Below are 25,380 nucleotides of genomic sequence, written 5' to 3' on the forward strand. Positions count from 1 at the left end.
CCCACAAAATATTGAACTCCGTTTTAGTCTCTGTGATTCTGCAATGGACTTCTTCCAAAAAATCAGCCATAACCCTTGTGGCTGTACAAGCACACAAGGAGTAAGTGCAGTTCAGTAGTGGGTATCAGACACTGGTGTCCATCCTAGGTTGGTTACAAGCAGCCACGTTACTGTATCTATTTCATGCATTTAACTGTGCTTTTGGGTTTATATTGTGGTGTAGTGTGTTCTACTGCCTATACTGGTGATCCTGTGCATACCCCACGTGTGGTGTAATGTAGAGATTTGTGTGCAATTGTCTCTTACAGCAACATCCAAACTTAAATCATTGTCATAGCCTGCTAATTAACCCCTTAAAGTCAGCTTCTCAAAGAACTCATCTTCATTTTTCTTCCTAGAGATTAGAGACCAGATTTCCAAGTAATTTCTTTTTTTTAATCTGGTCCTTTATGAAGCAATAAATAGAATATGAGTATGTTGTTAGATTTTGGAGGAAAGTGTGAAAGGTTGGATGATGCCCCAAGGACTTGTCAGAGTTCTTTTACATATTGATAGAAGTTTGGGTGAGTTATTTGCAGGCATGCTTTCCCTGTGGATATCCCAGGCCCTTTAAGTGTCCTGATGTGTCTATCTGACATCATAGAATTACCAAGCAACTGAAGTTAGAAAGGTCTTCAGGATGTCTCCTGCTCAGAATGGGATCTGTTCTGAGCTATGAGATCAGACCAGGCTACTTAGGTGTTTTTTATGTTCAGTTTTATATCCCACTGACTTTTCTGCCCACTCCCTTAATATCACTTTTGCTCAGCAAAAGGCATTTCTCAAAACTGGTGGATGAGGAGGAAAAGAAAGACTCAGTGTATGAAGTTGACAAACATATAAATTTTTAAGTGTGTTGGGTATTCTACCAATATGCAACCCTTAGATTTAGGTCAGTCCTGTAAGCAGCAGTGCATTCTTCTGTGGTGCCCAGCAAGCTATGCTCTTACTGATTTCACAAAAAAACTGTACGTTACAAATTCAAGACCAGAAGCAAATCTAGCAAATGTTATTCATTCTGGAAATGTCCATTGTTATAAACAGAATTTTGCAGATTTTTTTCCCTTTCACACTGGTTCTACTAACTGCTTCTACCAACCTCTTTCAGATCCCAAGTCTCAGTCACAGTGTCATCTCACAGACAAGTTTCCGTGCAGAATACAAGTCCACAGGAGGTCCTGCTGTCTTCCAGAAGCCAGTGAAGTTCCAGGTGGACATAACCTACACAGAAGGGGGAGAGGCGCAAAAGGAGAACGGGATCTATTCTGTCACTTTCACACTCTTATCAGGTAACCATGGCAAAGCTCTAAAATGGGTGCGAGCTGGCTTGGTCCTTGCTGATAATAGAGGCCTGCAAATTGCTCTGCCAGAGGAAAAAATGTAACTGGCTTAACCTCAGGAAAATTCAGTCAGGGGCAAGGAGGATATCAGGAACAAAAATGGTGTTGGTAGTGATGGAAATGGAAGGAGGGAAGGAGATTCCTGAAGAGGTGAAGTTGGCACTGCCATGATTACTGCTGAAATGGCAGCTCTGCACATCAGTGTTGGTGCGACTCATGCCTCTCTCTTTCATTCAAAAGTCCCAGAGTCTCAGCTGGGCACTGTGAGGCCATAGTCTCTTCCTTCTGACAGAAACGTGCACTCACTGTTTTCTTCTGGGTGGCCACATGCCCCCCACGGGGTTGCAGCAAACAAACCAACCCCCTCACCTTTTCTGTCTTTACAAAAGGAGTCCCAAAGCCATTCCTCTTCTGTTGAGTCCAGCACACCATAGTCCCTTTGGACACTTCTGGGGACAAGACTGAAGGGAAGATGACTGTGATCCTTCCCCTGCAGCCTTGTTTGTGGGTTTGGCTCCCATTGCTCTCACAGCCGCTTGTGCCTCTTGTCTCCTCGCAGGTCCAAGCCGTCGCTTTAAGAGGGTAGTAGAAACCATTCAGGCACAGTTGTTAAGCACACATGACCAGCCTTCAGTGCAGCAGTTATCAGGTAAGTGGCTTCTACTGTCCAGCACCTTCAGAGGGACAGGAAGGTGAAACACCTCCCATAGCAGGAGGCTGAGGGAGGCCATCCCTCTGATTAAAGCAAAAAACGAGCTCCATTCAGACAGAGCAGTAACTCCCTGCTCCCACCCTACTCCTCCGTTTCTCATTCCCTCTCCAGTGCTCCCAGCGCATTCCCCAGTTGAACAGCTTCTGCCCTCTGCCCGCCCAAAGAGCCATTTGCCCACTTCTCCATCAAAAGCTGCATCATCAACAGATCTTCCAGATTTTCTCCAACTCCAGAATCTCCCAGACTAGGGACATTCTCTAGAGGATACTTGATTTTCAAACCCTTCACGCATACCTTAGAAACCGCCAACTTCAGTGGGTCCCTGAACAAACTTGAGAGCTACTTAGCCATTAACATATGGTCAGAAGGTGGCTAATAGTTTCCAGCAGTGTGATCCAATTCTCAATACTGAGGTAGCACAAATTCTATACTAAGGTTCTGCAGAAGCTATATTTTATCCATTTGAAAAGTAAATTTCAATTCCTTGTGGTGGTAGAGAAAGCCTTACATGTGTGACCCTGTGCAATGACATCAATCTGGATGTGCAGGCAGCCTGAATTGATAATACAGAAACTGGCCTCATCCCATCATTATGTAGCAGGTGTTCACTCTGAACACTGCAGTGGTTGTACACACACACACAAAATCTCACTGGTAAGTCTTCTATCCTCTAAAAGGACAGAACAAAGAAGAAGGTGAAAGTTGAAAACTTAAGGCAGATAAGCTATTGGAAAGTGTCAAGGAAGAAATAGTAGGGAAAAGCAGAAAGAATGTGCAGATACTGGGAATAAATAGGAGCAAGGTGGAGAGCAGAGGCTGCAGCAGAAGACAGTGAGGCAGAAGGAGTGGGAGATGAAAAGGAAGTAAATAATATTATGCTTTAGAGCCAAATTATGTTCTTGACCCTTGTGTGAACAAGCCAAGACAAAAGTGGGGGAGTTAGGTTGGCATTGCATCCTACAATTAAGTCACAGATGTCCTTGGCTCATTGCACATATGGGTTACATCCTTCTGGTCTAACAGTGTGGCTTTAGCATCCAAAGATAAAATAACTGCATCTAGAAGTGTGTATGCCTAGTACCTGACAGAGAAATATGCTCAGTTCAGTGTCCACTTTGCATTTGGCCTCCAGCACTGCCTGTCCCTTCTGCATGCTGGAATACAATGGTGCCTAGCACGTGGGTTATTCAGTTCAGAAGCAGGGAAAATGACGACACTATAACTATGGTTGATTCAGGTTTTTGCTGTCTGGACTTCTAAAATTAAATCAAACTCAAGGAAGCAGCTAGAATTTTCTGCCAGCCCTTCCTCTTGGGAAATGCTGAGGCTAAGTGGGAGGGAGGGGATTAAGATAGAAAAGCATCCTTTAAACGTATTTCATATTACTCCTGATGCGTGGACAATATCAGAGCATTCCTTGTTGCTTCTTGCAATGAAGTGTACCCTTACTTTCCTATGAGGTAAAAATGGTTTTTAATTAAATAACTTGATGATCTCTCTCAACTTCTTCACCCCAATATGTGCTAGCTGAGGCTCTATAGAAAAACTTGAACCCTTTTGCATAGTTGCATGTGTAGCAGGATATCTCCCAAAGAAAGCTATATCATAGCAGGAATAAAAACCATTCATCTAATCAAGACTCAAGGAAATGTTATGGGCATACTCTGGTATGAGAAATGTATCTGAATTACAGTTTTGCTTTGGTTTTGGAATGGAAAAATCATATTATTTCTACTGTCTGAGGCTACATAAGAGTATATTATTCTAGCAGGGAAAACCCAGCCTGACCTCTAATGCCAGAGTGGAACAGATAGCTCCACATGGAGCAAAACCAAAATTCATGGTGTCTTGAAATTTAAAACTGAGAATTCCCTGGTCTGGGGACTTACCCAGGCAAGACAACTCACAAGAAAGGGTACCAAACCCTTTGGTGCTCTGTATCACACCACCTGACCTGATCAGGAATATGCAAGTCTCTTGAAAACGTGAGAAGTCAACCTAAGAATTTTAGGTTGGAGCAGCATACAGGAAAGAGAGAAAATGAAGGGAAGGGAAATAAACGGATTGTTACCAAAAAGGAGACAACCTTTGCATAAAAGTAGGGTATCCCAGTAGTTCACATCCCGTGACAGTGAGAGTAAGGGGACATAAAGGGATAAAGGACTGAAGAGTTCACATTCAGCACCTTGCTTAGCTGGGTGTCTGTTTGGAAACATGTGCAAAATCTTCCTAGAAATTGTCATGGAATTAATCAGCATTTCTCACTAGAAACAAAGCAAAGTCATCTCTGTTTCCCTTCTCCCGTCTTGCCAGCCCTGAACACTGCATAGGCATTGTGGTGGTTGAGCCCTGTTCAGGTTCATGGTTTGAGGACACTCTGTAGGCAGTCTGCTGCTGCAACAGATTGAGCTCACCTTCACTTAGGCTCTGTGCCCTCATGGCTCTGAGCATGTCCCCTGACCAGCAGCTCTGGTTCAGCACTGGAGCTTTTCCAAGCTCCTCGTGCACAGACACATCCTATGTGTCTTGCCTCTCCTGCCTTACAGTTCTGATGCTGTTACAGGTGGGATGATGGAAACAATCTGTGAAAGATAAAGGGAGACCTGCAGAAGGGGAAGATTTAATGAATTCAGTATAAAGCAAAACAGCAAAGCCTAATGGACGTATGGCAGTGAGAGTCATTCTCTCTGCTGCCCCTCTGATCTGCTGTGCAGCATCCCAGCCCCCTGAGCCGGCCTGCCTGGGTTTCAGAATGCATTTTCCTCTTTTTCATTCCTCCAGCTGAAAAGAGTGTTTGTAGATGTCATGTTGCCCATGCATCTGTGTGTGTGTGTGTGTGTGTGTGTGTGTGTGTGTGTGTGTGTGTGTGTGAGCCTGTTATGTACCTGATTTAGGCAGATGTGTTTCTGTGTTACACTTGAGCACCTTATAATATCCCTTCCTCCATATATCCCTTCATTCACTTCCATTTTTCCTTTCTAAGACTGCCTGTGTGTATTTCTTCTGGCATACTCTGAAGCAGGAAAATAGATTCCCTCCCTTACCTGAAAGAAAGTGTAAATAAATTAAATCCATTCCAAAAGTTAATGTAATGCTTCTAAAATCCACTGTCTCGATGGACAAATTTAGTGCAACCTACCAGCTTTGTATCCTAATATTTCAGGACCTCTGTGCCATAACTGCTGAGACAATACCAGGCCTGTGACTCATGACTTGCATAGAGCAAGTAGATAGGGATTGACTCTTCATTTTTCCTTCCTAATGAAAGAAACTAGAGGCCAGCGTAAGATAGTGGAAGCCAAGTACCAGAAAAGCAATTGGAACACGTTTGTTCATGTAATTGGGAGCTAGTGGGACTCCTTGCTGAAACAGGTTCTGAATGTGAGGAGCTTACAGATGCTCATCTTCCCCTGAGTACTTCTTACTCACAGGGAGATTGGATAACTCCCTGCAGAGAACTCTTTTTGGGATTGCTAAACAGAGAAACTACAGCACGTTCAGGAAATCTCCAACCTGACAGTCGTGAGTGAGGCAGTGGTAGGAGAATTGTTCTGTATGCTTGGCCTGCTCTTTCACTCCTATGTGTCTGTGGGGCTGCTGAGGGAGACAGAGCACCAGATCACAGATCACAGAATATTCTGAGCTGAGAGGAACCCGCAAAGATCATCAAATCTGACTCTCAGATGGTTTTGGCCTTTGGTCTGAACCAGAATAGTTGTCCGTGTGTGCTTGTTACTGGTGTCACAAAAGCCATTACGCTCAGTGAGATCATGAAAGGACCTCTTTGGGATCAGGAGGGAGTCTCACTGTCTGTGAGCAGTCAGCCTTGTCTCTTGTCCATGAATGGCTCCATCCAGGGCCCTTATACTCAGAATCTCTACTTAGGTAATCCCTGGGCAGGCTGCCCTTTGCTGGGATAAAAAGATCTCTCTCCATAGAGGATGATATCTCACATTTGTTCCTTTGTTTCAGCCCAGCACTCTTTCCATTAAATCATGATCTGTTTTTCTCTGATGCCTTTGCATGAAAGAGTAATAGTAGCAGCTGGTGAATAGGGACAAGCAAAAGCCATCTGTGATCATTCAAAGGGTAGCAATTTTTATTTCTCTGATACTTTCTTGTTTCTCTCAGCTTTGGTTTTAAGTGTGGGATGCTACATATTCTGATTTTTCCCATTTTCCAGTGTTCTGGGCAATCAGCAGTACTGAAATAACCTTTATAACTACTTTGTAAAAGGTTTTCTGTTTCCTTATTATATTTATTGGCTTCATATCAGATTTTAAGTACTGACATCTCCAAGTTCAGAGCATCTCACTGTTACTGCTGGAAGTGCCTTTCATCAGCATAAACAAATGTTTAGAGACCATATGCAGCTTCAAAACAGCACAGTGCAAAATCTTGCTAGAGCACTGATCTGTGAATTCCAGGTATTTTATGGCTCGCAAGAGCTGTGGGCTGGCAAATTGCTACCAAAAAAACTACACCAAAATAAGAAACCTACAGTTTCCAAATGTGTGAAAGATTTTATCAAGATGGAAAAGAGAATAAGAAACAAATGAAGTGCTTTGCAGAGTAAAGTTCCAGCTGCAGACTCAAAAGAAGGACTCTGCAAATGCCAGTTTGGAATTGGATTGCAAGTCACTTTTTCTGGGGCTCATTCAGGTTTCCTGGAATCTTCTGTGACCCTTTATGTCTTACACTCTTGTAGTGTCTAGGGTAATTTCTTCATCTTTCTATCATAGTTCCACCTACAAAAAGTACCCTGTAATGCCTGGTTGGATTTGCAGAGCACTGTGTTTTTGCTAAACAGCTTCAATATTTTTACTTAACAGTCTTCATTAAAATTAACTGAAGTAGTCACTGGTAGTCCAGAAATAAAGCATGTAGGAAAAAAGTCCAAGCTCTCCAGAGTTTTGATAGGAAAACAGAGAATTTCAAGTAAGCACAAATGAACACTGGGGAATTTCAATCTGCATGATAACTGCCTTGGACCAGAGAAGCTGGTGGCTCCCTTGACATCATCTCCCTTAGTGGAAGTGTTTACTGGGGACTGAGCATCTGGCAGGAGCTGCTCAGTGCTTTCTGGGATCCAGTCCTGGATTTGGTGATCTCAGAGGAGCAGCTGTTTGGGTGAGATTTCCTGGGTCTCAGAGATATGAGGAGTATCACAAACCAGGCAGCTTTCTTGTGAAAATTATGTAGGATAGAAATTAAAAAATAAAGACAATTGGGAAAGAAAAAATTAACAGGGCTCTAGTGGTTTTTAATGAATTCAGAGCTTGTTTGGCCTTTTGAAGGGAGGTCTTATTTTAACCAAAGCATTTACCACCTGTTAATGAACTGAAATGGGTGTCATTTATGAAAGAGTCTTAATCAAATCCAAAGTGTGAGTGACTTCAGCAATTCCTATAAAATAAAGAATTGCCTTATCATCAGAAGGATTGAGAGCTGACACTGCCACTGTGTTTTAAGTAAAAAAATAAACAGGACACATTAAAAATGCATCTACATGACCCATCAGTGCTTCTAAGACAGTTAAAAGCTTTTGGACCCTGGCTTTATTCACTTCTCGTAACATCTGGATCCCACAGTCCCTAGGTTATGGATTACTATCCATGAGCAGAAGCTGACTGGCAAGAATCTTAAGACTTCCAATTAGAATAAAAATTCTGCTTTAAAATTATGGAATATTTTATCATATAGAGTATTTACTAAAGCAGATGTTACAATATGATGGAAATGAAAGAAGTATTAAAGTAATTGTTCTAAAAGAGAAGCTGAAGACGCATTAACACTCTGTCTTTCAAGTCATGCACTGTGAGCTCTGGCTCTGCCTTAGGAATTGGGGAAAAAACAATCTGATCAGGTGTTGGAAAGACAATACAAATGAAAATTAATTCCTGTGCAATTGCTGGGACTAGCCTTGACATTACAGAGAATTCAAAGCATAGTTGTGCATATAAGTTTTAAGAAAGGCAAATTAGACGTTTTATTAGTGTTCGTTTGATTTTTTTTTCATGGTCTTATATTTCAGAAAATTTTCCCTATCCATCAAAACTAATTCTATAATATGCAAATTTACTTTTTTGGGAACCAAATGGGATCCAGAGCCCAAGGTATTCTGCTGTCAGAAAGGCTCTGTTACAATCCTTTTTTTGTGTGTCGGTCTTTCAGCTTGTATTTTAATCACAAAACTAATGTATGTAGACCTGTGACACAGCTGGCTTTAAGTACTAAAGAGAGCTGTACTGACTGCAAATGACTTAGAAAAAAAGGCAGTATTAACTTCAGGAGACATGATTACTTTTTAATTTGTTAAAATGAAGAATGAAACAGAAATACCAATTTCAGGAGGATCTTAATAACCAGCCACAATGTTTACCTGCTCCGATATTTTCCAAATACTGCTTTTTTGGTTTCCAGAGTTCTGGTTACTCTGTGGCCAGTCAGTCTAGATACACTTGAGGGGAAAATTTCAGGTGTTAGAGGTGGGAGTCAGAAACAGCATTCTGATCATGTTTGAGATTTTCTTTGCTCTTGTTCTTTCAAAGCTAAGTTCTGCTAATGGTTGTGTGAGTCCTCTGGGGTCTACCACTGTAGATCTGCATCACTCTGCATTACAGCAAAGCATAGGTGACTCTGAGGGGGCTGAACAGGAACCCCTAAAAAGCACATGACAAAGTTCTCCAGGTTAGTAAAGAAAGAAAATGATACAGACCCATGAATGGGACTTCTAGTCATTGACTCAATCAGCAGCTATAGGCACTTCTCAAACCTGCTAGGCATCTTCAGGGAGAAATGTATTTAAATTGCATTGTATATTAAATTCTTCGCCTGCCAGAGCAGGTGAAGAATTTAAAAGGCAGGTAAACTCCTGGCTTCTCTGACACCTCTGTTATGTTGCTCTAGATCTTGAATGTTCTCTTCTCCTTCACTTCAGTCCTTCTTCCCCTTTCTCTCAATCTTGTGCCTTTCTGAGAGAACTTCCATGGCTATTATCTCCCACTGACCTCTTTCAGCCTCGCAGATGGGGACCATGTAACCGCTGCTTAGATGCTTTGACCAGTGTTGCTGGACCAAGCAGCTGCCCTCTCTACTCCATGCTTTCCCAGGTGATCTGTGCAGCACGAGCCTGGCTGAATCAGCAGAGATGCACATCCATGCTCTTCTAGCATGAATTCAGCTCACCCAAGCATACCAAGCACCCCTTCCTCCTCTTATGAAATTACTTTTCTCAATATTTAAGAGGAGGAATGCTGAGAAATTATCTTCCCCTCTGTCCTGCAGACTTCATAGCAGATAGGCAGTAGTTAGAGCTTCCTGGCAATTAGGGATTTTCAGCATATGTGTGTATGTTTCCAGGAAGCCTGTTCCTTGAATATCCCAGTGTACCATCAAGAGCCCAGGCAAAAGGAGATCTGAGACTGATCTGAGTGCTTTAACTGGTAGCCACCTGCTCAGCACTGAATACTCCACATTGTCTGATAACACGGTGATTTAGACCCCAAATGCAAGGGAATCTTGGCTAACAGCAGCAGATCTGGCTTGCCAGCAGGTTCCACATGGAAGTGTCCAGCTGGGCTGGGCCTTTCTGTTTTAAAGCTGACATGTGGAGCTCCTTCTGCTTGTTGCACCTGAGTAAGAAGCACCCAGAGTCTGTGGCAATGGGAGCTATACACAAAGTGGACAGTAATGTCTTGAGGACCAGATTCTGCCACCCTTTCCCAAAGTTGCCTGTGAATACTGACCTTGAAAGCAAGAGCAGTGAGAGATTATACTGAATGAGAGAGTTAGATTGAAACTTTGAAATTATCCTTTGGGGTTTAAAAGATGTTTGAGCTGTATAAGTAGCCTCACTCCATGTCCAATAGCATGGGGCTAGATTTCTTCCCTCTCTCTCCACATATGAACTGGCTGAACATTTCTTGGCTGTTGCAGGCTAATTTGCAAAGCTAGCCAGGTGAAACAGTGTATTCAAGGCTTACAGTTTGCTAATGTGGTGGCACAGTATTTCCCATATCTCATAAATACCTCTAGCTATGATAATGGGGCTAGTGGAGACAGCAGTACTGAAGCAGCTCCACTCTCAGTCACAGGTCCAGGTTTGCACTGGCATAGAGTGGGTGGCAGAATTTGGCCTGAGTTGTGTAAACACCAAGATGTGTATATGTTTCCTGCTTCAGGTAATAATGTGCTAAGTTACTACTTTATGCACAGAGGTATGGAAACCTTTTTTTATGTTTTTCCCTCCCTCCCTCCTCTTTCCGTTCTATGATCCAGACACCACTAACTGTATGGAGTTGATGACTGGCAGACTTTCCAAATGTGGTAAGAACTTCCTTCCCTTCTGCCTTTTCACCTTCCCCAGCCCCTGCTGAGCAACATAAAAATGCGCCGTCCTGTCCTGTTGCACCTCCTCCCTTCCCTATCCCTGCTCCTCCACGCTCTTTTTGAGACTTCCCACCCTGTAACAACCCACTATGTCTTTCACTCACCTGGAAGACACAAGCACATATCCCTTTTTCTGTTCCTCCCCATCCATGCACAGATGCACAGGCTCCACCACAGCTTTCCCCTTCATAGCACAAATGTGTGGTGTTACACTTGAGAAACCCTCTCTCACTGTAACCCAGGACAGTGGTTTTCTTTTTCTTTCCTGATTTTTGTTTCCTCTTTTCTTTACTTGCTGCTGTTGATTCATGATTCTTCAGTCCCTTTTCTGCAGTGAAGCTGAATGCTGCCCTGCTAGCTGCTGTCTCCCTTGGTTTCCTGCTATTTGTTGAGACAGGAATGCTGTGTTATTTAACTCCATTTTGCAACCATCCCCTTTTCCCCAGATGTCCTTGGGGTATGACCCTTTTAAATTCTCCATAAGATACACTGCATATTATGTCAGACACTTGGCTAGTGGAAACTGTCATAGTTCCGCTCTGGACTTGGGGAAGGATACTCTGTCTCCAGCTGGAGTAGTGAACCTACTGAAGATTTGGAATTTTGCTAGGAATAAGAAAAAAGTTTCCTGTAAAACTTTCAGCTCAGCTTGCTTGGGCTTACATGAATTGTGGTAAACTTGTCCCTAGCTTTCCCTCCCCTCCCTACACACATGGACTGTATTCTTTCTTTCCTTACTTGTGCCTCTACTCACTGCTCCAAATATAACAGTGGAAATACCAAATACTAAAAGAGATTATTTTGTCCTATTATTCATGTCTTGTACAGAAAGATTCTGTCTGAAAGAACTCTGTTCTCTTTAGATTTCCATCCTGGTATCTAGGTTGAGTTCAGGTATCACTGTGGAAGGGAAGACCAGATGTTAGGGAAGTCTTCACTGCGCTGGTGCTGCTCTCCAGCTGGACCTGCAGCTGCCACACTACCTCTTCATTAACTGAAGAAAGTTGTTCTGCAGTTGTTCTGGAGTCTAACCATAACTTCCCTTTGGAAGTTGTCATGGTGGAGATAATATTAGGTTTATGTATGTGTGACTGAGGCAGAATTTGGCCTGTTTCTTGTGTTTCAGGCAATCTCTTTCTCTTAAATTGCAGCTTTGCTGGTGGAAGTGTTTCCTTTGCTCTGAAAGTTCATTTAATTTCTTGGGTGATTTTTTCTGATCTCATTAAGACTCATTTCAGACCTTCAGCTTCTTAAAGGCATCAGTCAGCAAGTCTCTCTTCTTCCTCAAGACTTTGTTTCTTGCCTGGAATCTGGCATTCACATCATACAAAAATACCAAAATGCTGATTCTGCTGATTGCTTGCATGTTAATGGGGCTATAGAGATAACCAGCCAGGCCCCTGCATTCTCTAGGTAGACAGCATCGATGCTCACTCACAGTTCATGCAGGCCCTCCAGCTGTCACCCTGTCAGCAGCAATCCAACAAGGGACAAAGAGGACAAGGTGAAGGCCAGCAGGGAGACTCTTTTGTGGCAGCTGCAGCACAGACAGAAGACAGACAGACGAAGAGAGGAGATGGGATGGCCTATAGGGGTTTAATGGACCTATTTCCTTTAAATCACATTCCTGTTGGTGAACTCATAAACAGTGTAACCACCATGCTGAATTCCACCCTCGTGTGTGAGTAGAACTCTTTCTTCTGCTGGAGCTCACCCATGGTTTGGGCAGGGAGTGAAAGGGAAGGATGTGAGCATTTAGCCAGTTTTTGGGAAACCATTCTCTGTGTTTTGAAGATGACAGACCCCTGTGATGTTGACACAATGTTCATCTAATAACAGCAAATAGTGTATGAAAAGCTGTATCGTCTGGAGATTTTGTTGTTCCTGTTCTGACAGTGAGCACAGGAGGTCATTCTTGCAAAACGAGTTAACCCTGTAGCAGGAAGAGCTAATCAGGTTCCTTAGGCCTGGCTCCGCCGTGTGAAAGCTCTGGTGGGAATGAGGAACATGTTTTCACCCACTGTAAACCACTGAAAGCTGTAATTAACAACAAGGCAAATTTGTTTAGTTCTTTAAATGTTATCTCATCTTCTGCTAGCAGTGGTCATCAGTCTGAGAAGTGATTTTCCATACAGCCAGTGGCATTGAGAAAAAAGTTAGTGTTGAACAGCGAGGTTTGTCATGGGATCTGCCAATGTCCAAATGACACAACTGCTGCTGTATCAACTCTACCTGTGCAAACTAGAAAACTGCTGCCTATTGTAGTGTTTTACAATAGAAGAAAAGAATTTGGCTCATAATGAATTGAAATGCATGCTGGAGTGGAATATTTTATTTTATGTTTCCACACATCTCAGCAGAGGAATGAGCATTGCTGTTGTCAGAAAGGCTAAATTGGTTTCCATGAAGTCTGTTCATAAGATTAAATTTACCTTGTAAAAATTAAAATATTTACATATAAAATGCAGCTGTAACCTGAAAATCATCTACAGGAGTGATACTTTAACTGATCTATTCCTGTGTGTATTCTCAGCCAAATCAGTTTAGTGACAAATAAGCTTTACCATTTTATGTGCTGCCGTTAAGCCTTATAAAATCAGCACAGCTGTAAAAGGACAAGCTGGATTCTATTTCTTTTGAAGCAGGATTGAGAGAACTGTTTATTACCATCTAATCTGGTATTTATGTCTATCTCACTGAAGAATAGGTTTGTATAATTAAGGTTCTAATAGGTTCTGCAAAGCCTTTACATTGAAAACAAAAATCAAGATAATATATAAACTGAAAAGCCCTCCAGCTTCAACCACAAAGCTGGGAATTAGAAAGCAAGTATCATTCACTGTATATTGAACACATTGGATCTGGAATCAGTGATGCACACCACACAGAAGCCTGTGGTGCCATTTCAGTAGGCCTTGGTCAGGAAAGAGTCTTCACAAACTTTAATTCACAAACTTCAAGTCTTTCATGTAGTGAGCTGAGAATTTCTTTGGGTGATTGGTTTCATGGTAGGGCTGGCATATAGCCTTTGTTATAGCTCCCCTTCCATAGCTTCCCGGCCATTCCCAGTTTTTTGAAGTCCTTGGCAAGTATGTTTTGCCAAGGTGCTGGCTGCTGACAGGAACCTCTGAAAAGCCTACCTTATCTTCCACTTTGCCTTCTGAGATTAACCCAGGAAGACTGTAAACTTCCCAGTCTTTACACTGCCACTATCCAAGGATGAATTTTACTTTTAGGTAAGGCCATCTTTGCTTGTTTTTCTCCCTCTCTGATGAGTCTGAATAAAGTCTTCAGTTACATCAGTGGCACAGTGGCATGGAAAGAGAGTGATGAAAAAAGGAGAAGGTTAGTATGGATAACTACTGCAACTCCAGTCAGATGATGCTGTCATGTTAGGCACTGTACAACCATCCACTCCTGCAAAATCTTGGACAGTAACCCTATGCAGGTTGGAAATAAGGTCTTGTGTTTACTTTTAAACATTTATCTTATATTGCTGCTTACAATTGAAAACCTTGATTCTTGGCACCAGAGTTAAACAGAAAGCTTTTTGGGTTCTTTTGGGCACCAGTGACTATCACCAAAATTATCTGATCAAACCAGAAGCACAGCAAATCCACTTGCCTTTCATATCTCACCAGTGTATCTCTCTCAGATCTTTTGCTTCCAGTGTTTGGGACTTGTCATTTTTTCTGTTCAGAGCCATCTGATCTTGCTGGCCATGGCCAGTCATCCTCTGCACACAGAGAACCATGCTGCAGTAAAAACTTCTCTTTGTAGCTCCCAGCAATAACAGTTTGATTCATACAGACACAAGCCCATGCCAGTAGCATTCCAATCTACTTGAGAAGTTAGGAAACATTTTGTAGTTTCAAACTGGTTACATCACATTTGGGTTGCAATTGCAGCCTGTGGCTTTGTGAGCGCTTATTTACAGTCAGTTTTTGGTTTTAGTAACAGCAGCAAATACCTGGACTTGGTGTACTTAGAAGTGATCCTCACCCATATTGTCATTAATTAGAGTAATCCCACTTCTGAAAGTAACTGGTTTGATGGAAGAGGAGGTTGGTGATTTGCAGTCAAAAACTTGCAGCTGTTGGCAGAAATATTGGCGTCAAAATCTGCAGAAAAAACCACAGGCTGCTCTCCCAGCTGAAAGGCTCTTGTGAGCACTGCCACACCATGAGGTGGTCAGAACAATGGGATTTTGTTAACATTCCTGAAAAATGTGCCGGCTCCTGGTTTTTCTGAGCATTGCTGGCTCTCCAGTTCAAATTGTGACCCAACTGAGAGACAAAAGGAAGATACCTGAGAGATCAAATATTCATTCAAATTGAGTGGATCACAACAAGTAAGATAAGTCAGTGGTTCTAAAGAGTTCAAGCCAGGTTTATCAGTAATCCCTGCCCTTCCTGCCAGTATCATTTGCTGTCCAAAGGAATGGCTCACTCCCTACTGTAGTTCTATATCTAGTGTTGTGTTGGGGAGACATTTCTTTTCCAATTCATGCCGCATGTTTTGCACTGTAGAAGAAGGTAGCCACAAAAAAGGCAACTTGGCACTAAAAGTTAATCCAGATGTATGGAACTATTTGATTCATGTCAAATCCTGTTTTGACAGTGATGGTTAGATTTTTTACTACACAGCAGAAGATCTTTTCCTCTTTTTCTATAATAATATCTAATACAGAAAACACTGACATCTCACTCTTATTAAGATCACAGTGCTTTATTTATGATAGTCAGTGTTCCAGGAAGCTACATGGAAATACTTCCTTGCTGTACTTAGCTAAGTTTGAGATGGCCTTCCCAGAAGATGAAATCATATTTTGAAGTGATTTGTTCAGTGGAAATGAGGAAGCAACATTTCACCAGCCTGCACAGGTCATGTATCTCCTTAGGAACAGGTCGAAGAACTTGAAACCCATAACATAATATGTGAACATCCATCTGGCAGGAAAGATCAAAATCATATTATTAAGTGCCAGTACATTTCTGGTATTTTTATAGGCAAAAAAGATAGAAATAAAGCTGCAGAAATCTCTAAGAGAATGGGTAGCAACAATACTGTCACTTGCTGTGGTTTTACTGGTGTGGGTCATCAGTTTCCCCTCTCAGCACACACTTGTGCAGGCAGATCTGTATAAAAGGACAGGCATGGGCTTAGAAACTCATGGGCTTCAACCTTTACCAGCCAATTTTCCAGAAGAGCATGACTCCATAACAGAATCTGGCATCTCTTCATCCCACCACTATCCTTGCCTGCTCTTTCAGTGCCACCAGCTGTCCAAATGAATGTATGATTCCGTCCTCTCCATCATCATATCTCCTTTTTTGAATGTTACATGGTGGTGCTGGATTGGCCAGAGCTTTTCATCAGTAACAGACACGTTTGGTTCCTGATCCCTTACTCATGCCTTAGCTCTGCAGGAGGCAGCAGTAAGGAGATGGGCCTCATCCCTTCAGGGGATGCTGCCTGTGTTCACCATTCCCTGATTCATTATTCCAGCGCTACCTGCCTCAGTAATACTGTGAGGAGAGGCTAAACTGGATCTCAGCTTCACTGTGGATTTATGAGAGTGAGCAAAAAATGTGCAAGACAGAGAATTACTATCTGGATGCTAGACACAAATACTGGGACACTCTCCTGCAGAGGATATGGGATGTTTTAGGGGAGTGAGAACAAGAATGGGTTATAGAGCATTTACGTGTCAGGTTGCTTGTTCAGGTTTGCCCAGATGAGTAGCAATTGGAGTTCCCACCTGCTGGTGGCATGGATACCTGTGCCAATGCTGTGTCATAACTTGAGTAGTTCCTCAGTTCTGCAGTAGTTCTGCAGTAGTTCTGCAGTTTGTTCCTGCAGACACTGTTTTCAGATGGCATTTTTGCTGGCAGAGTCTAAGGACTCTGGAAAGTAAGTCACCTTTCCCAGCTGCAGTTCAGCTTTCCTGCCAAGAAACTGGAGTTGTTCCCTGGACTTTTTCTGTCAGTAATTAGTGAGCTGGGTGAGGTATCTGTCTGATTTGGATTTGTACATCCCTTAGGCTGGGGCCTTTCCAGTATGGAGGGAGACTCCTACATGGTACTACAACTAAACGAAGAGGAAGGGCCACTTTATCCTTCTGTCATCCCTTCCACTGCATATACTCTTGGAGTGAGTTCTGTTTTTTAAGTCATTTGTTTCTGAAGGCAGAAACCAAGGAAAGAGACCAAAAAAATGCCTCATCTTAATGAAGAGTTCTATAAAAGTAGCAAAATGGATTTGAAAATGGAAACAGATTATCACCCATTAAGGACTATTTTAATGCTTTACATGAAAGAAGTTGGATTTTTGTTACATGGTTCACTGAAACCATAGCTGCTATAAAAACAGAGCAACCTAGGGATGAAAAAGACAAGGGCTAAAGGGTAAGGAATGAGTAAAGGAGAAAACCTCAGTAGCAGAGGCAGGCAAGAAGACAATCAGGAAAGATATGAAAACAACAGGGGAAGAAGTAAGAGAAGTCAGGTTGAGAAAACATGTCTCTTCCCACTGCAGACCTATGTTTTCTGATTCACTTTCTCCCAAAGCCCAAGATATATATGCGGAAACCCAAAGTATCTCAGGCTATACAGAAAGAAAAGGTAGAGGATAATCCCACAGATGGCATATTTGTTTTGTGCAACTTTTGTGTTCAGCACCACAAGGATTAGTGCAGTAACAGTACACAGACTTCAGAGAGATGGTTTCACAGGAGAAGGAAGTGCCTCAGGGTTTGCTTCTGTGAAGTCAATGGGAATGCTGCTATTTGCTTCAATGAAAAGAGGGCCAAGTCCTTATCTGACTGTCTTTAAAATGTTGCAAAACAGCAGACTTTAATCAGTAACTGAAGCCTCCAGGCTTGTCCTGAAGCTGCTTGTTCACCACCTGCTGTTATGTTCTGTGGAGGGCTGTGAGGATCTTTACAAGGTCAGAGCAGGGTCTTTGCGAGGTGCATCCTTTCCTGGTGTCACTTGTGGTGCCTGGAGTGATTCCCCTTACTTTCTCCCTCTCTTACCTGGGTGCTCCACTTCCACTTGGCTTCTCAAAGTGGTGATACCACTGGGGCTAGGTCAGTGTCACACAGGCTTCCTAAGAACAGAGATGATATACTGAGGACTGTGAGGGTTGATACAAACTGCCTGCCCAGCTTCCTTCCATGTTTTTGTGTCTATCTCTAGCCCTGTTTCTTCCTTTTATCGCTTGTATTCAAATCCATTCACAGCTTTGACTTCTTTCATAATATTTGGCTGTGACAGTGCTGCACACTGGTGCCCCAAACCAGTTCCTTCTCCATAAATATATTTCTCTCAGCACCCCTTTTATACATGACCCTTTCATAAGCTTCAGTGCTTGTTTTCAAACCCATTCCCTTTCCCTGTCTTGCAGCAAACAGCTCCTTGGTCTAACTCAAAGCTGCACATACCATTTCCTCCTAACAGACATAAACCTAATGCCCTGAGCCTCCCCTCCTGCCTCTGAGCCTTCTCTCGGTTTCTCACCCTTTCTACCCTTTATACTTTCTTTGCTCTGTGCTGATGAACATTTGCTCTCAAGGGGAAAGAAGACCTTAGTCTGTGCATGAAACACCAGGGATGTTCTGAAGAATCACTGAGCCAAACCCTCATCCCTGTCCCGAGGAAATGGGATGTCATCTCACTTTCTGAAATAACAAAGGCAGCCTTTTTGAGGCCCCCTCATGGACTTACAGGTGTAAGAGACACATCTTGCACTGAATGCTAGGCATGGAAGATTGCTGAAAAACCTATTCCAATCCATCATCGCCTGCATTTTCAAGTCTTGTTTTGCTGGATTTAGAACCTCAAAGGGAACTGAGAACTAACAGGAGCAACACCCTGCACCATTTTCATGCTTCCAGCATAGCTGACTCATTCTTGTCTATCTCCAGAGTAAAAGCGTGAGGACTCTTTGTCTATCCAAAGAGCAGTGTGAACACCAGCCCAACATCAGTTTTTCCTTAACTGCCAGGACAGGAGGGCATTATTACCTACCATTTAATTACAAGTACAAAAGGCAGAGGAAGGAAAGGGTTAGTGAAATGGCCTATTTTAGTTTTCAGTGGCTCTCGAAACATGCCTAAGGATTTTCGTACCTCCCATTAAAATTTTAACTGAAAAATGCTGATTGTGAGGAATCAGCAGTGATATAGGCAAAGAAAAGTAGACTGTTAAATACTTTTGTTGCAATAAATCTCCAGGCACTTGAAAGCGGGTAGGGCATGGGGAGGAGAAAGGATGGATAAAACATGGGCTGTGTATTTTAGTAAGATGACTGAAAGTCCTGTATCAGGACTCAGCAAATACAAGATGTATAAATTCTAAAGTGTTTATTGCTCCATTCTTGCAAGTTGTACTTTTGTCACTGTTCCTGTCTATATGAAAACAAAAAACTTTCCTAATTCCTGCAGAGCCCTGCTTACTCTGCCCTCTTCTTTCCCTCAAAGCTTGTTAAATAAATTGCTCAGCTGAATAACTAGAGATATCCCCCTACTCTTTTCTCCCAACCCAGCAGTCTTTTCCTCTCCAGCATTTTTTTCAGTGCTCTTTTTCATTCTCTCTGCTGACTCCATTTGCTTATGAAGATGAGGGGTCCAAAGCCACCTGAGAACAAGATCTGCCCACATTCCTGCATTCAAGGCTGAGTGTTTGCTTTCTTTTTCCTCTTTTCATTGAAAAATGGTATCCACCTAAAAGAAGTAGAAATGAGTCTGAGTGGATAAAAATGAGTCTGTGCAAAGTGTGTGCCCACAAACCTAGAACAGTTTTAGGGAGGCTTAGGGGAATGTCTGATGTAGAAATCATAGATGTGGAACTGATATCCCTTTTGCCAAGTGTTTGCATGCATGTGGAAGGGAGCAGGTGGAGCTCAGAGAGGCCTGAGCCCAAAGTGACTGAGTTTAGTGAAAGCCTTTCTTTTCTTAGTCGGAAATTGAGATACGTGCTTTGCCTGGTTGGTTGTTTGTGCCCCTCACTAAGGCTTCAGTCAGCTGGGTGAATGATGCCCTTCCAGAAACTCACAGCCTGTTGCTTTCAGCTTTAGTGTAACTGAGTGACAGAACCAGGGCAAGCAGAACCTTAACCACAAAGCAGCAGGCACAGGAAGTCAATGAATGAATTAATAAGATTCTTCACTGTATTTGCCAGGCATTTGATTTTTCTCAATGCCTGTTAGCAAGCAAGGGAAAGCAGCCAGTACCTGGTTAGCATAGAGCAGGAAAAAGAGTAACACATTCAGTTTTTGCAGAGCACAAATGCTATGTATTTCCTCTATCACTGCGTAAGATGATGATGTCTGTCTAGCATTTTCTATTAGAGAATAAGAAAGTACTCAACAGGCTCTTCAATTGAATTGCTGTGCACAGAAAGTACTTGCCTGCTGTAGTTACTGGGTTGCTTATGTTTGGGACAGAATGTTCCCATCTTGGGGATGAAAGGTTCCACTCTTCACAACTTTCTGCCACATTGGAAGGCAGATAAAGGTTCCCATTTCCTTCCGGGAGCTGGAAATAGAAATTATTTGAATTTGCTAGAACAGTAGAGCCAACAGTCCCGGGATTGAGAAACCCATCATGGGATTTTAATGATCATGAATAGGCATCACCTCCATGGTGTGCATCAGATAACAAACACCTTCAGTATCCATATTCAAAGAGTTTTGTGTGACCCCTCCTGTGTTTGATAAAGATTAATCCTCCAATCCAAGAAAATGCAAAGGGACTAGAAATTCCCAAAAAAAGGGAAGTAGCTGGTACCTTTCCCTCAGTAGCACCCCAGAGCCTTTCCTCAGGTATGACTTCTGCACAGCCTCTAACACAGGAGTAGATTAAGTTCAGATAACCGTGCTGCCTGGAGGCCCACATGGCATGAAAGGCTGCATTCATGTGCCCAGTGCCCAGTCCTTGTTAACACTGCAGCCTGATCTAGGGACTGGCTTAAGGAGATGCCTGTTCCAGTAGCACACAGCTCTACCTCCCTCTCTGGCTCCTAACTGCACTGGAATGCATGTCAGCGCCATGGAGGCTGTGTTGTGGAGAGAGTGTAAGTTCAGGACAGTGAGGGTCTTGACCCTGCCAGGTCCCAGAAACAGGCAGATGTATAAGAGCCTGTTTCCACATTCAGCATCTTCATTTCCAGGTACCTGTTTAGGGAGGATCTGGAGGTGCTTAGAAGCCTGTGAGTGCAAACCACAGACCACACGTGCAGATGGCAACATTCACCTCAGCCATAGCTCATTTTCCAAATGATGCTTCCTTGGGACCACTCAGGTGCTTCAGGCTTAGTCATGACAAGGTGGCAAGGAGAAACTCAGAACGAAATAAATGCAAGCAAGGAAAGCCTAATGCCTGGTGTAGACAGAGAGCTTAGCAAAGTTGCAAAGTAAAGCATCAGTGGGCAGCCACATGGATATACCCCGTGTTTGTAATAGCAGGAATAGAATGGGATTTGCCTGTGTCCAGCATTACAGTCACTGACATTTCCATGTGGAGTGGCCAAGTGAATGCTAGTAATGGACTGACCTGTTTCAGTCACACAGTACTGTGTTCTCCTGCCAGGTGAGACAGCAATGCTTCCCCACTCAGGAAGAATCTAGGACCTTCCCCCAGGTGCTTTATGCTCCCAGGTTCTTTATTTCTGTAGGTGTCCCATCCTAAACACTCTTCCTCTTCCTGCTCATTGTCTTCATCCCCCACACACCCCCACGCACGTGGCTCTGGATCTCCTCATCGTGTTCTTCTCGTTAAAAACCCCATTGTTCATTTGTTTGTTTGTTCTCTCTCTTTCTCTCCTCTTTTTCTCTCTCTTTCCCTCTCGTTTTTTTTTTTTCCTTCTTTCTTTCTTTCTTTCTTTTTTTGTCTCCTCTGTTTTGTGTACCCAGGCAGCCCATTGAGTAACTTCTTTGACGTAATTAAACAACTTTTTTCAGACGAGAAGAACGGGCAGGTGAGCCATCCCCCCGGCACGCCAACCAAGCATAGCGCAAACAGCAAGCGGAGCGATTCCGGTTCTAATGACTATGGGTCTAGAGGAGACAATAAGTACCCTGCTGGCAAAGACAAGGCAAAGATGGTCTCATCAGTCGGCCTACAAGACCAACCTTAAATAAACACATAAAAAATTAAATAACTTAGAGAGAGAAAAAAAACAAAAAACAAAAAAACAAAAAACAAAACAAAAAGAAAAAGAAAAAAAGCAAGAAAGAATGAAAGAATATTCCTTAGCAAGCTAGCCTCTAAACTAGAAGGATGTATATACCTTGCCACAACAGTACAAAACTGTCTATAGACAAATTTTGTATGAAGGAATGACTGTATATATATACATATATATATTTATATATGATATATAATATATATCTCAGAAACAAACACAAAAACAAACGAATGAAAGAATGAAAAGAAAAGAAAGAAAAGAAAAGGTAGCACAGATGACAAACCCAGTTCACCAGATCTTGGGTTGTGGTTTTTTTCGATTGTTTTTTTTCCTCCCTTTTTTTGAATGTTTTGCTTTTTTTCTCCTTCCTGATTTTTTGGGTTTTTTTGGTTTTTTTGGTTTTTGGTTTTTTGGTTTTTTTGTTTTCTTTTGTTTTGTTTCTTGTTCTGTTCATGCTCTCTCTGTGTTTCTGACGACACCACTTGTTTCCGCTCTGCTACCAGGAATTATCCCGAAAAGTTAACATGTCAGCCACGGCTTCACCTTCTGTGCTCTGCGGACACTTGTTGACGGAAGGCAACCGATGTAGACTGTCCAAGGACCAGTCCTGTTTGAGGTTCCCAGCCTCCCCTCTCCCTTCAGGAAGTGGGCTTCTCCCCCACTTCTCCCCAGACACTTCCCCAGTGCACGCCTGGTTTTTTTTTCTCCCCTCTCTTTTTCTTTTTTGGTGCTCCACAAGAGAGATCTGCTCAGTTATGGGATTGCAGAGTCTGAGCTCAAAGGAGGTTGCAAATTGTTGGAGTGAATTATTTACCCTTGGCAACTTCTGTCCGCGCAGGTGAACGCAGCCCGGAGAGGGAGGGTGTGGGGAAGGCGCGGGTGTAGCGGGAGCACAGTGTTCCATGAATCCAGAGCGCGTTCTCATCAGAAACCAGCCAGGAGCAACTCAAAACTAAGCGTTGAACCAAGACAATATTGGGGAGCTTCATCACGGGATTTTCTTATCTTTTTTTTTTTTTTTTTCCTCCCCACCACCTTTTGCTTTTCTTTTGCCCCCTTTTTTATATATACATGTATATATGTGTGTATATTTATGTATAAATATGCATACATACATATATATATATATACACACATGAACTAATTGGTTTTTTTATACTGTATCATTTTGCTTTTTAACCTGCTGGAAGGGGAAAGGAGTAATCATAGGAGGGAGAGGGGGTTCAATGAATAAACACATACAAACAAAACATTAAAACTTAGGGAAAAGGCAACTTCTGGTAGCAAAGAAGAGGGACAAGACTCTGCCAAGGACTGTCTCTCCCATCGCCAGGCACAGTTGCCGCTGCTGCTACTGCTGCTCCTCCTTCAACACCTTCCTCCCCACCTGTCAACTCCCTGCCACTGTGCCACCGCGCTGGGACCTTCTTCAACCAGCTGGATCCTCCACCACACCCTGCATTTAGAGGCAATTGTTGTGTTGCTAGTGCTGCATTGATATCAGTATTATTTCTTTAAGTTACCAGTTTCATTTGTTGGCTTGGGTGATTTTTTTCTTAAAAAAAAGGAAAAAAGAAAAAAAAAAGAAAAAAAAAGAAGATGAAGAGGAGGAAGAAAAGAGACTTATATTGGGTTTTATTTCCTCTGTGTGTATGTGTGTGTGTGTGCAAAATCACTGGCACTTAGTTCATCAGAGCAAGACAAGGTGGAGTCAGGGCAATGGGAGACTTAATCACAAAGCTACTGTAAACTTTAAAATTTACTGCAAGATATTTTTATAAAGTTTTTGTTTTGGTTTTGGTTTTGTTTGGTTGTTTTGTTTTTGTTTTTGTTTTTTTTTTTTGAAGGGGAGGAGGGTGGGATTGGGTGGATGGGGACCTTTTTTTGTGTTTCAGTTATTAGGTCTTGGTTATTTATATATACATATATATATATTTAAAAAAATAAGCTGTTAGATATATCTTCTGTTTAATAACTGTGTAGAGACAACATTGATTCTTATTTATTTTGTGGAGGAGGGGGAAAAAAGATACAGAAACCTTGTAAGTGTTCATTTTGTGACTTTGAGAAAGAAGAATTGCCACCTTTTTTCCTCCTCCTCAAGAGTTATGTGACCAAGTGTAACTTATTCTGGCCCAAGCTCAAAGGTTAAACAAACAAACAAATGTGGTTTTACGCGTGGAAGACAAAACACAGTGAGAAGTATTTCTTGACTGAGATTTTAAGAATGTAGGCTTAGCATTAGTGTTCAGCTCTTTTATGACCTTCGATTGCTGCTCGTTGGGTTCCTATGGGTGTATGTTGTATCGCAAGATTTTTTTTTTTTTAATGATAATGTTGGATGAGTTCTTTTTTGTTGTTGTTGTCGTTGTTGGTTTTTTTAATCATTTTACCCCTTCTTGGACCAGTTTTACTTGTACATAGGTTTGAAGATTAAAAAGAATTTTTAAAGACACAACTGGGGCAAAGACCTTTGACTTCTGCCCTGTTTCCCCATTCCCCCAAATGGGAGGGATTTGTTTTAATTTTTTTGCTTTATTTATTTATTTATTTATTTTCCCTATTCTTAAACTTTTCTCTCTCGTATTGCTGTGTGCATGTCAGACACCAGGGGGTGATGGCTGGGGAGGGGGGGAGGCAAGGGTGCAGGAGAGGGGGGCAGTTTTAATTGCATGACATTGCTGTAAATTAGTCTCTTTTGCTTTCGTTGTCTTTCCTGCCTCTGCCCTCTCTCTACTTCTCCTCCGAGCTCCCCTCCCATCACCCCCGTCCTTCTTTTCCCTCTTTTCTCTTCCCTTGTGTATAGATTTTGATGCTTCTGTTACATTGTACCTCTACAAAAGGCTGGGATTTCAATACAAGATAATAATAATAATTTAAAAATACCTATATCAGCAAAACCCATGTGGTACAAGCAGGAAGGGGATTACTTACACAAGATATAAGAATAAATGAAAGCAATACCTCTTGTTATCCTTCCTATTTTGTACTTTGAAGACACACACGCGCGCACACACACATATACAGACACAAACTGACATTATTTAATGGTTTGAAATGGACAAAAAAATCTGATGTATCCCTTGTTAAATAACTGTGAGCAACTTTAGTTCAAAAACCAATAAATTCATTCAGTAAAGATACCAGCTGTCGAGTGTCCTATTTATGTCCATGAAAGCAAACTCCAGGCCGGTGCCAGAGCTGGTAAGTACCGTGGCACAGCCTCCTGCACCCGAGGAGCTGAAGATGGCAGCTGAAGGAAGGCAGCGTCCTCCTGGCCGTGGAACTAACACCAGGGTCCGAGGAGCAGGGACAGCTCAACCCCTAGGCCTGGCTTTGTGCACTAATGTGTTCCAAAAGCTTCGTCCAAATTTCAGAGCAATCGCACCCCCTGAGGTCTGGTCTGGATGGAAACCGCTGTACCAAAAACCGGGACTGCTTGTGATTGTTCTCCTCTCTAACCGGAGCTTCTCGCGTTGCTTCCAGATTTAGCTGTAGGAAGGAATTCTGCACTGCCTGAAACACTCAGTCACACACATTTGCAAAGGCTGCTCAGGTACGTCCCTGGCATGTGTGGGTCTGGGGTTTGTTGCTGGTTGGTTGGACAGTCCGTGTGGCTGCTGGCTTGTCATACCTCGCTCTCCATTGCTTTCCTCTGGCTTTGTCACTGCTCCCAGCAGTTCCCTCTGGGCATCCCCAGGAAAAGCAG

The 25,380-nt window shown here is 42.5% G+C and overlaps 1 protein-coding gene across 13 annotated transcripts in view; it reads left to right on the plus strand.

The window, feature by feature from the left end:
• The window catches only part of BRSK2 (BR serine/threonine kinase 2), a 300,531-nt gene extending 275,717 nt beyond the window's left edge, over nucleotides 1-24,814 (plus strand). For 2 of the 13 annotated variants that reach the window (XM_033061781.1, XM_033061785.1), the window contains 5 exons: nucleotides 1,148-1,328; nucleotides 1,939-2,028; nucleotides 10,372-10,419; nucleotides 21,397-21,461; nucleotides 22,175-24,814. In XM_033061781.1, coding sequence (XP_032917672.1) covers nucleotides 1,148-1,328; nucleotides 1,939-2,028; nucleotides 10,372-10,419; nucleotides 21,397-21,461; nucleotides 22,175-22,513 — 723 coding nt within the window. In that variant the 3' untranslated portion in view covers nucleotides 22,514-24,814. Of the gene's footprint in view, nucleotides 1-1,147; nucleotides 1,329-1,938; nucleotides 2,029-10,371; nucleotides 10,420-18,057; nucleotides 20,880-21,396 lie in introns of those variants that run through there. The other 11 variants (XM_042779354.1, XM_033061789.1, XM_033061788.1 and 8 more) reach the window with 9 other exon arrangements.
• Nucleotides 24,815-25,380: the final 566 nt, after the last annotated feature.

The sequence above is a fragment of the Catharus ustulatus genome, chromosome 6, assembly GCF_009819885.2.
Source record: "Catharus ustulatus isolate bCatUst1 chromosome 6, bCatUst1.pri.v2, whole genome shotgun sequence".
In the NCBI taxonomy this organism is placed as follows: Eukaryota; Metazoa; Chordata; class Aves; order Passeriformes; family Turdidae; genus Catharus; species Catharus ustulatus.